The sequence below is a fragment of the Gobio gobio genome, assembly GCF_949357685.1.
Source record: "Gobio gobio genome assembly, chromosome: 8".
Classification (NCBI taxonomy): Eukaryota; Metazoa; Chordata; class Actinopteri; order Cypriniformes; family Gobionidae; genus Gobio; species Gobio gobio.
Window position 1 is genome coordinate 17,710,460 of NC_137114.1, and position 13,352 is coordinate 17,723,811.

Genomic DNA, 13,352 nt, shown 5'->3' on the forward strand with positions numbered 1-13,352 from the left:
CGATGTACTCCATCTGTGTCTTGATCATCGTACCGAATCTGATCCAGATGTAGTCTTTGACAAAAATGTGATTTTCCGTCGGCCATTAATTTGTGAAAAGGGTCAAAAACGTTGGTGGTGGCTGGCAACTTATTTTTAAAACCGCTGGTGGGGAAAGAGGTTATGCAACCTTTTGGACCCCCTCAACCCTCTGGACCCCCGTTGTCCAACACAATATTTAAAGGCTATTTCTGCTTTATGACAAAGCTGCTTGATTATGAAAAGAAACTGGGAGTGTAGATATATTAAATAATTAAGCCATGATTAATTTTGTGATTCCAGAGTTTCAAGAAGTACTTTATATGTTCTTCAATTACAAAAACAATGATTTTGCTAGTTTACGCTAGTGTTCTCAAACTTTTAGAGCCCGACTTGCAATGCAATGGTCGTGCTTGCGCTCATATGTTTTCTTGAGTATATCTCTGGCCTAATTCTGTCAGTACATTACAGATAAAATGTAACATCACTAGTGAATTACTTTAAAGATATGGCTTATTACCGCTCTTCAGGCTATTCTATCGCAGAAATTACGAATGATGCTTTAGATTAAACTCTGGGAGACGTCTATTATTCCAAATGATCCATTATAGAGGATAATCAGAAAGATCTTAATCGTCATGAGGAGGGCAGAGCTGATCCAGGAGTAGTTGTGGGGAAACGTGGATCTCTGCACAACTGGACTGGTTCAGGAACAGTGGTGTTTACATGCTGTAGAAGATGCAGAGTGATTATCGGAGCCGCGGCACACATAGAGAGAGCTATTCTTAGAGTCTTTCATCATGAGGAGGAAGAGGGAGACGGAAGGATGTTAAAGAGTTGCAGGGTGACGGAATGGAAGAGTAAGAAACAGAGAAATAGACAAAAAGACACGTAAAGGCCTTGTGAACGTGAGAATGGGAGGGTGATACAGCGAGAGGGGGAGGAGAGGAGGGTGTTAAGAAAGGATAAGAGAGAGATGAGAGAGGATGAGACGGAGGGGGTGGAAAGACGAGGAGGAGAACTCGGGGTTGGAGGAGACGAACCCACGAATGTGTAAAACCTGCAGACAAGATTCAGAGAGACGCAAATTACTGCTGAGACAAGCAGAAGAGAGAAAGAGACAGATTTCACAGCACCTCGAAGCCTTTAAAAGCTGAAAACAAGCAATATTGTAAAACCGAGCGGCAGTCTGAACACTGTTAACAGTCGCTGTTGACCCTCCATCCGTCTACACAAGCATTCATCTGTCCAAATAGGCTGTGACGAGTGTAGAAAATCGAGTTAGGAACTGCTACATAATGCATCATTTGAAATCCTGGAACGACAGTCTGGCCGTGGATGTTTTTACCTGACTTGAGTGAATGAAATGAAAGACGTTCGTGCGCTCGACGGAAGCGACTGTCTAATAATGATGGGAGTGTTTGTGTTTAGTTCTCCTCCTCTGATCTTCCATACTCAGAGCTGCTGTCGCCTCGTCTATAGGAGAGTCTGTTTACTGACTCCAGAGCATCTTTTAACTTTTATATCAGTGGAAACCCACAGAAATTTGTTTCAAAATATTATTATTTTTTTCCGCTACAGAACTCCATACTGGGACATATGTGTGATCTGTTACATGCATATGTGTTGATGTTGTTATGAGAGGTAGCATTTCACAAATAGGATGGCTTAAATACAATAAAATGATTATGGGCCCTATCTTGCACCCAGCGCATGTGTCATTCCTATTTTGCACCCGCGCAAAGCGCGCTTTTCCCTCCACAAAAGCACGTCGCTAAACTAGTGAATGAACTTGCGCTCCCTGGGCGGTTCAGCGCAAAAAAGGAGGCGTGTTCCGGCGCAAACAATCCCTGGTGCTATTTTGCTGTTCCATTAAACAATTGCGCCACTGACCAGAAAAAACCTAGTCTAAAGTCAGTGGCGCGTTGCGCGTTGTTCATTATGCTATTTTAAGGGCGCATGCTTGACCATAATGTATAGAGTGCACAACGCGCATACACTTTGCTCATGTAATCTACACAGATGCAACAGTTATTTTTGCAAATCATAAATTGTTACACTAAAAAAATATTAACACATGAGATGACGGAAATCATTGTGGTGTGCCACGACGATGTGAAAAAATAGGCATAAATCTAGCTTACAAATTATTCAGGCTAATTGTAATAATTAAGGATCAGACCTGTTTGCCCAATAGTGGCAAGACATATATGTATATAAGGACATCTGACAAATTGGTTTGACCGTCAAGAACCAGGAAAAAAAATCGGTGAGGGTGGACGCAGCAATAATGTCCTCTGCTGGCGTCAGGTCCTGAGTAGAGGCAGATCCACCTCCCGTTACACGGCGTGCCCGATTGATGCTGGCAAGCTTGGACTTTCCCCGTCTTCTGATGTCATTGTAGCGCTTGCGGCACTGGTGCGACGTCCTGGGGATGCCAGCTGATGAAACAATTGTGGCTATTTCCTCCCACGCCTGTTTAACCAACGCTATTTTGGGTGGGTTTCTCCCATCCCCATACAACTTCACTTCTCTGTCTTTCACTGCTCTTACAAGAACATCAGTCTCCTCGGCTGTGAACTGCTCCTGGCGTGCGCCTGGTAAATACGCCATAATAATACCAATCCATAATGGAACTTGCGCACCTACTTTTAAAGGGAATGTTGGATGACGCTCTGATTGGTTTATTCACGTTACGCCCAAACCACACCTATGAATAATGAAGCTACTTCAGACCAACCCATTTTAGATTTGCGCCGGGCGCAAGAGCCATTTATCCCGCCGGGAAAATAGCAACAGCGCCGAGACCCGCCCACAAAGTTACTTGCGCTTCGCGCTTTGACACTTGCGTTTCAGATCGTTAAAATAGGGCCCTATATATGCAACTGAAAATATGCAAGAAAAAATTATTTATGTTCCCTGCTGTATACATACCAGATGGTCTACAAGTATTTGTCACTATACAAAAACCACAGACAGACAAACAGAAAGACAGACAGACAGACAGACAGACAGATAGTTAGAGACAGACAGACAGACAGACAGACAGACAGACAGACAGACAGACAGACAGACAGACAGACAGACAGACAGACAGACAGACAGACAGACAGACAGACAGACAGACAGACAGACAGACAGATAGATAGATAGATAGATAGATAGATAGATAGATAGATAGATAGATAGATAGATAGATAGATAGATAGATAGATAGATAGATAGATAGATAGATAGATAGATAGATAGATAGATAGATAGATAGACAAAGATAGATAGACAGACAAAGATAGATACAGATGGACGGACGGACGGACAGACAGAAAGACAGACAAAGATAGATACAGATGGACGGACAGACGGACAGACAGAAAGAAAGACAAAGATAGATACAGATGGACGGACGGACGGACGGACGGACGGACGGACAGACAGACAGACAGACAGACAGACAGACAGACAGACAGACAGACAGACAGACAGACAGACAGATGTATGCTGTCTAAGCTGTATGCTTAGGGAACATCGATAGATATTCATAGATAGATAGATAGATAGATAGATAGATAGATAGACAGACAGACAGACAGACAGACAGACAGACAGACAGACAGACAGACAGACAGACAGACAGACAGACAGACAGACAGACAGACAGACAGACTGACAGACAGACAGACAGACAGACAGACAGACAGACAGACAGACAGACAGACAGATGTATGCTGTCTAAGCTGTATGCTTAGGGAACATTGATGAGTAAAGGTAGGGTTACTAGATTTCTCATGGTGGAACTCGGGATGGGATGGACAGTTTATTTAACATGTATACATTTATTTAACATCTTTTGTTGTTTGATTAACATAAATGACACAGACAGGTATTTTAGGTATAAACCGGACATCTGGTCACCCTTAGTAAAGAGAGAAAACCGTGTCAGAAAAAACGTGACGGGAATGAACTATTATACAAGAGTTTTGTTTAGGGAGCGTGTGTAAACTGATCAGCTCTAAATTTCTTTATAGGTGCACTAGGGAGAACAGACTCTGAACTTAAATAAGCCTAAACATACCTAAATGTTTGATTTCTTCCCTTGCTGTAAACAAACCAGATGGTCTAAAAGTATTTGTCACTGTACATAACTGTGTTGTGGAATAGCAACCGTAGGGGATCAGTAAATAAATCATAATTTTATATAATTAGACCATTTAAGACAGTGCTTATTTTTTTTTTCTCACTGTAATATTTACTAAATGATTTCAAAACTACTACTACTAGAAATAAAAATTATATTAATTACACATTACTATTATTATTTTATGTGGGGTTGGTTAGGGCTATGTGACGGTTTCTTTGTTACACTTTTGAAAGGATGCAATAAAAATGTTTCATCCTTTTCATCTTTTGGCCTTTTATGTGTTAACTGGTATTATGGTACTAATCAAACCCTAGGGTGCACTGAATTGTTTAGGGTGCGTATGGAAATTCCTCGGTTACAAACACATCTGCAGATGCAGTAAAGTGTACAAGCAACGTCCCACATGACAGTAAAGACATCTTTCAGAAGCATGTGTGAACCATCATAAGAGACTTCCGATTTCTCAGCGCAGGGATCACTCTACGCAACGTGTGTAAGATACAATACAACTTTAAATGTTTTATCAGATGTGTTAAACCATCTAGGGAGTGTACAAACAAGAAGTGCAGCCTTGTCTAGGGAGTGTGTGCAAACTCCAGTCTTGTGAAAGAACTAAAGATGTTGTGTTTTGGAGTCACCTTCACAAAACGCTGCATTGCATCATCGAAATATACTCATTACATCTGCCGGCTACACACACACACACACACACTTTCAAAAAACACACACCCTGGCTCTGTTTTCTGAGAAATGTGTCAATAAATAAACATTTCCTTGCAGCGTGAAAAAACTCCTGTGACTCAAAGATGTCATTAATTAAACAAACACATGTATAACAAGGTCTGAATTTACAACGCTGGGCATTATGTTCCTCCTTTCAACAGCCTACGGTGTACGCTCGAGAAGAAACGCTACAAAAATATCAGGAACATCAATTTCAGCTCTGCTTTAAAGGAGGATAATAAAACGACCCTTGCGCTCACCTCTAAAGTCGTCTTTACTATATCGCTCAATACTTCTCCACAAGTTTCCTCTTCATATGTACTTTATTTAAATCTGGAATTGAATGAAGTTTCCTGAGAGCGGTAATTTCATCTCTCTCTCTCTTTGCGCTCGGCATATTTGACTCCGCATCAATAATTCATGTAATCTATATACATAAACAGACAAACAAGTCCCAAATAAAAGCCCAACAAATAGAGCTACAGTATGTGTCCCAGCTAGATGGTGATGAATAATTGTTTCTGTTACACACACGTATTTAAACAAGATGAGAGCCTTCCTCATGATGCCCAAAGCTGAGAGGGGAGGGGAGGCCTGGATCTGTTTGATTAACATTTAGACAGCTTTCACTACAACACACAAATACAACACTGAAATCAAGCAGTACACACCTCTGCACCAAAGAAAGAGAGAGACTAATGTGACAGACAGATGGATAGATAAACAGAGAACTGGATTGCTAAAAAAGTGAGGCCACTGCGCCGCCATATTGGTATGCCCTAGTAAGCTCACGTGTTCTATTGACTTAATAGGAAATTAACCTTGCCTAAGGAGACAATCCCTGTACATTCTTACAACACAAACGTCCTAAGCATGTAAATGGTTATTCGTTTAAAGGGGACATATTATGCCGCTGTTTACAAGATGTAAAAAGACATGTTTGATAGTGTGTCAAATTTGCCACTTTTTTGGGGTGAGCAAAAACACACCGTTTTTGTGTATGTCCCTTTAAATGCAAATGAGCTGCTGCTAGATAGATAGATAGATAGATAGATAGATAGATAGATAGATAGATAGATAGATAGATAGATAGATAGATAGATAGATAGATAGATAGATAGATAGATAGATAGATAGATAGATAGATAGATAGATAGATAGATAGATAGATAGATAGATAGATAGATAGATAGATAGATCACAGACAGACAGACAGACAGACAGACAGATAGATGACAGACAGAAGACAGACAGACAGACAGACAGACAGACAGACAGACAGACAGACAGACAGACAGACAGACAGACAGACAGACAGACAGACAGACAGACAGACAGACAGACAGACAGATAGATAGATAGATAGATAGATAGATAGATAGATAGATAGATAGATAGATAGATAGATAGATAGATAGATAGATAGATAGATAGATAGATAGATAGATAGATAGATCACAGACAGACAGACAGACAGACAGATAGATGACAGACAGACAGACAGACAGACAGACAGACAGACAGACAGACAGACAGACAGACAGACAGACAGACAGACAGACAGACAGACAGATAGATAGATAGATAGATAGATAGATAGATAGATAGATAGATAGATAGATAGATAGATAGATAGATAGATAGATAGATAGATAGATAGATAGATAGATAGATAGATAGATAGATAGATAGATAGATAGATAGATAGATAGATAGATAGATAGATAGATAGATAGATGACAGACAGACAGACAGACAGATAGATAGACAGACAGACAGACAGACAGACAGACAGACAGACAAATAGAATGTGTGTTGGTCAGGTATTGTGTTCGGTAATGTAACATGTAACTGGTCTCTTTTCCCAGAAGGATCCATAGATGGTGACCGGTGCTTTCACATTGATCTGTAACCAGCTCACAAAGATCGAACTTCTGCCACACACACACACACACACACACACAAATCTGCAGGAAATTGATGTGTTGTACATTTTCAAAAAACACAGTTTATGAAAACAGACTTATTGCATCAAACCCCACAAAACGCTCTGATCTTTTGCTCTGGCTGCTTTCCTTTTGCTCTTGCCTTCCGTCTTTCTGACAGCTTGACCTTTTGTGACCTTTACAAAGTTTTTAATTAGGACCGGCACTTCCTGCTGACATGCACTACGGGGCGTGTGGCTGGAGGGAAGGGCCTGTGGCTATGAAATGAATCTGTCAATCAAAAGCAAAACCGGAGCACCAGCCAATCAGGAGCCAGGATTTACAGTATGCTCAGACGATGATGTCATAATGCGGAGAACAGCGACGGACCTTGAGAACTCGCACACCCGGATGCACATACATATTTAAATAAGTGAATACTTAATGCATACCACAAACAATATGCTCACACAAAAGGTATGACCATGTTTTTTTCAGATATAGTACCATGGTAAAATGATGGGACCAGTGGCATATAAATATGATGATCACTGAGTAAAATGGTTTTGCCAGCTGATATCATCACTGTACCATGGTACACACACATAAACTCAACTTATCAGAACTGACATTCATTTATTCTATCCATCACGCGAATCCGGTTTGATTGACAGGACACTGACCGGTGCGTGGGTTGATGCTGAAGAAGTTCTGCGGGTTCCCGCTGGAGATCCGGAATGACAGGCGGGGCTCGTTCGCGGTGGCATCAGGGTCCTGTGCCTGGATCTGAATGACTGACTGGTCCTTCGGGGAATTTTCCGGAATGGTGGCGTGATACATCGGTTCAGACGTGAGGGGAGCGTTATCATTAACATCCTCAACCTGTTAAAGACACACATTATAAATAACAGAATTATATGCACTCACCTAAAGGATTATTAGGAACACCATACTAATACTGTGTTTGACCCCCTTTCGCCTTCAGAACTGCCTTAATTCTACGTGGCATTGATTCAACAAGGTGCTGAAAGCATTCTTTAGAAATGTTGGCCCATATTGATAGGATAGCATCTTGCAGTTGATGGAGATTTGTGGGATGCACATCCAGGGCATGAAGCTCCCGTTCCACCACATCCCAAAGATGCTCTATTGGGTTGAGATCTGGTGACTGTGGGGGCCATTTTAGTACAGTGAACTCATTGTCATGTTCAAGAAACCAATTTGAAATGATTCGAGCTTTGTGACATGGTGCATTATCCTGCTGGAAGTAGCCATCAGAGGATGGGTACATGGTGGTCATAAAGGGATGGACATGGTCAGAAACAATGCTCAGGTAGGCCGTGGCTTTTAAACAATGCCCAATTGGCACTAAGGGGCCTAAAGTGTGCCAAGAAAACATCCCCCACACCATTACACCACCACCACCAGCCTGCACAGTGGTAACAAGGCATGATGGATCCATGTTCTCATTCTGTTTATGCCAAATTCTGACTCTACCATCTGAATGTCTCAACAGAAATCGAGACTCATCAGACCAGGCAACATTTTTCCAGTCTTCAACTGTCCAATTTTGGTGAGCTCGTGCAAATTGTAGCCTCTTTTTCCTATTTTTAGTGGGGATGAGTGGTACCTGGTGGGGTCTTCTGCTGTTGTAGCACATCCGCCTCAAGGTTGTGCGTGTTGTGGCTTCACAAATGCTTTGCTGCAGACCTCGGTTGTAACGAGTGGTTATTTCAGTCAAAGTTGCTCTTCTATCAGCTTGAATCAGTCGGCCCATTCTCCTCTGACCTCTAGCATCAACAAGGCATTTTCGCCCCCAGGTCTGCCGCATACTGGATGTTTTTCCCTTTTCACACCATTCTTTGTAAACCCTAGAAATGGTTGTGCGTGAAAATCCCAGTAACTGAGCAGATTGTGAAATACTCAGACCGGCCCGTCTGGCACCAACAACCATGCCACGCTCAAAATTGCTTAAATCACCTTTCTTTCCCATTCTGACATTCAGTTTGGAGTTCAGGAGATTGTCTTGACCAGGACCACACCCCTAAATGCATTGAAGCAACTGCCATGTGATTGGTTGATTAGATAATTGCATCAATGAGAAATTGAATATATATTATACACATTTCGTACAAGACCACACAACCACTCAAATACGATGCCCACTAACTTACCTGTATGTACACTTGTAGTGCCGCTGACTGCGGTACCACTCCCAAATCAGTGGCGTACACCGTCAGCCAATAGGAGTCCTGCGTCTCTCGGTCCAACAGATCTGTAGTGTAGATGACACCTGCAAAATAAAGTGCACAATAATGTCAAAACGTCACAATCTGAGCATTTTAATTCCAGTGAAACAGTGGCAGAATTGATTTAGTTTCCCAGTTAATGCGTGCTACACTGAGAAAAACTCATATTAACTGTGATAGCAATTATTACTGTCAAAAAAGCAATCACTGAGTTGAAACATTAAAACGGAGGGTTGCAAATTGTTTCAATGCTAAAATACAGTCTCATATCCCAGATTAATATACTAAGCAGGCAATTTATCAGGTTATTTTCCTTGAAAAGAGTGCGTGATGGTATCAAAACATTGCTGTTCGAGTGTCCCTACACAGCAACAATGGCTCAACCAATGGCGTGGGTTTGGGGCGGGGCTACCCGTCTGGCTGGCCAATGGCGAGTGCTCTGCAAACCTGTCATAATTTATCACAGCAGTGCTGCGGTGATGCACCTTTAAAAAGAACTGTTCTGTGTGTGTGTATGTGGTAAAACAGCAGCACACAGGTTGTGGTAAATTTAGATCAATAAGGAGGTCGCTTCCATAAGTCATGTAACCGAAACGGAGCAGAAGAAAACACAACCCTCAGGCTAAAGACAAAATAAAACCTCAACCTCTAACCTCGACAAAAGGCCCGACATTTTCAAATGCTCCATGTAGCCGCGTAAACTGAGGCCTTCAGTCATGGGGTACAAAAATTTAATTATGTCCATAGACAGAGGGGAAAAAAACAGAACAAAACAAAAAGCAGTTCGTCTGGGGCACAGATTTGCCACAAAAAGCAGGACCTTGCTCTGGCAGGACGGTAGATCTAGGTACATACACACACACACACACTCACATATATATATACACATACATACATACATTTTGTCCTCAAAGTTGATGTGTTAAAAGCAGGAAAAATGGGCAAGCATAAGGATTTGAGCGACTTTTACATCACGTGGATGGGAACTACAACCAGGCTTCTAGAACGTGGTAAAGGAATCAGATCAGGTTTGGCTGTACTGAAAAACAGTCTGAGCTTTTGTGTTTGACTGTGTGTGTGTATGTGTGTGACATTAATAATTCAGTCTGTTAGCCTGTAGGATTCATAAAATCCTTTAGTTCATTGTGCTAGAGGGAGAGCGTGTGTAATATATTCGGAACACCAGCAGAACCGCCCGAGGAATATCAAAATGGGAGAAGACAACGAAAGAAAAGGGAGAAAGAGAGACAGAGAGTGTATTCTATTCTCTGAGGTAATAGAAACTCACTTTAGCCAATCAGAGACACAGATTGGAAGTCCAGCCCTGACAAACCAGACTCATCTCACACCATTTACTACAAACCAGTGCGGCTCATTCAACCAGATTACACACACACAGTCTGAAACGCACACACACACACACACACACACACACACATAAAACACAACCTCACAGTCTTCTAAATCAAGACACTCCATAGACATTTATTGTTTTATATAAAGCTAAATATAATTACTTATAGAAGAACCAAAACTCAAAGCCTACGATTTATTTTAATATATATATATATATATATATATATATATATATATATATATATATATATATATATATATATATATATATATATATATATATATATATGAAGAGTTCAGATGCAAAAACCTCTAAGTGCCATCTGAAATTTTCTTCTAGAATGATAATTTTTATAAAGCTTGTATATTTAACTTAAGTAATTTCACTTAAATGGCAATGCTAATTACCTATTATTTGTCATTTAAGTGAAATTACTTAAGTTAAATATACAAGCTTTATTAAAATTATCATTCTAGAAGAAAATTTCAGATGGCACTTAGAGGCTTTTGCATCTGAACTCTTCATATATTATATATATATGTATATATATATGTGTGTGTGTGTGTGTGTGTGTGTGTGTGTGTGTGTGTGTGTGTGTGTGTGTGTGTGTGTGTGTGTATACATAGACATGTATGTTTGTATGTCAACTAATAAAAAATAAATATATAAAGAACGCCAGGAGCTCTAAAAAACATTCCACAGACACATGTTGTATATAATATATGCTTTATAATATACAATATTTATTGTTGTATTTTTATAAAAACTGTTCATACACAAACACACACAACCACACAGACACATATACACACACATACACACAAACACAACCACAGACACATAGATACACACACACACAACCACCCGGACACATAGATAGACACAAACACACACAACCACACAGACACATATACACACAGACACACAAACACAACCACACACAGACACAAACACAACCACACAGACACATAGATAGACACAAACACACACAGACACACAACCACACAGACAGACACAAACACACACACACACACACACACACACACACAGAGACAGACACACACAAACAAACACAACCACACAGGCACATAGACACAAACACGCGCATACACACACACACGCGCACGCGCACATGCACACAAACACAACCACACACAGACACATACAGACACAAACACAACCACACACACACACATAGATAGACACACACACACACACACGTACTCACAATCACAAACAAACACAACCACACAGGCACATAGATAGACACAAACACACACGCACGCACGCACGCACACACACACACGCACACACACACACACGCACAACCACAACCACAACCAAAAACAAACACAATCACACAGGCACATAGATAGACACAAATACACACACAAACAAACACAACCACAGAGACACATAGATAGACACAAACACACACACACACACGCACACACACACACACACACACACACACACACACACACACACACACACACACACACACACACACACACACACACACACACACAAACAAACACAACCAAACAGACACATAGATAGACACGAACACACACACGCACAAACAAACACAACCACACAGACAAATGGATACAAATACAAACAAACACACACGCATACACACATAAACACACACAACGAAACACACACACACTGCAAACTGCTATTTCTGCCAGAGCTGAGTGAGCAGATAGGAAAGGTAGAGAGAGAGAGAGAGAAAGCGAGTGCAAATAAACGAGTGCAAATGGGGAGATTATTTCGCTTTTCGTCGGATGCTGTGTTCCTGCTGTCTGACCTAGATAAGAACGATATGAGTCAATTAAGGAAACACCGATCATGGTTTTTCATGGCTGATCCCGATTGCCGACTTTTAAACAAGCAAATGGACCGATTACGATACCAGTAGACTTTTTTTTTTTTTTTGTCTTTTTTTGTGTCTGTTTAAGCAAATGTATTTGTTGTTTATTTCTCTATCAATGAAAGAGTGCCAAACGGATGGTATGAGGCATCCAACATATGTGTGCAAATATGTGTGTTAGTAATGCAATTCATTGGCATAATCTCTGTGATCAATTATTAATAAGAGCCCAATTATCTACATCCTGCCTTCCCCAGCATCCTCTTACAGTAACTCGGGGTGTGTAAGTGAGATAGTCTGGTATGCTGCTCGCTCATTAAATATGCAGGCCTCATATAGATTCGTTAAGAGCGGAATACAAATCAGCTTCAAGTTAGTTTCACTGAAGGAGGGGAGAATCAAAAGCCATGTGAATTAGGATGAGAGGAAATGAGGGTTTTCTGTGTGTTTATGTAATCCATCTTCCAATCTTTGATCTTTGACTAATCTTTGGTTTAATAATTGATCCTGGTGCTTTCAAGATGTGGCACACGAGTTCGATGGCATTACAAATATGTGGGGTGTGAGTGTGTGTGTGTGTGTAAAGGCTCTGCTTTCCTGCACTTTTGTGATTACCGTAGTCATATATTAGTCTCGAAATTGTCTCTTAAAGGGACAGATCACCCAAAAATATCAATTCAATCCTTTATTCACCCTTGTGTCGTTCCAAATCTCTTTGTGGAACTGAAGTTTTGCTGAATTTTCTGGCTGTTTGCTCCAATACAATGAAAGTGGATGGGACTAGAGCTGTCGACTCCAAAAAGTGATGCACCATAAATTTAGCACTGCTTGTGCACTACATTCCCCTACAAGTCTTATCAAGCCATAAAATAGATCCATGAGGAACAGACTGAAATTTCGAGTCATATGGGCCAGTTTTATGCAGATTTTAGTTTTTCCCATTTTGTAGCCAGTCCCTATTCACTTTCATTGTTTGGACAAAGCAGCCTGGATATATTTGTGTTTCACAAAAAAGTAAGTAATTTAAGTTTGATATGACATGAGAGTGAGTGTACACTACCATTCA

At 40.8% G+C, this 13,352-nt stretch overlaps 1 protein-coding gene across 1 annotated transcript in view; it reads right to left on the minus strand.

The window, feature by feature from the left end:
* The window catches only part of fat3a (FAT atypical cadherin 3a), a gene marked incomplete at both ends in the record, with an annotated part of 119,383 nt that overhangs the window by 87,478 nt on the left and 18,553 nt on the right, over positions 1-13,352 (minus strand). The window contains 2 exons of the mRNA XM_079823621.1: positions 7,488-7,686; positions 8,979-9,097. Of these exons, the coding sequence (XP_079679747.1) occupies positions 7,488-7,686; positions 8,979-9,097 (318 nt within the window). The remainder of the gene's footprint in view (positions 1-7,487; positions 7,687-8,978; positions 9,098-13,352) is intronic.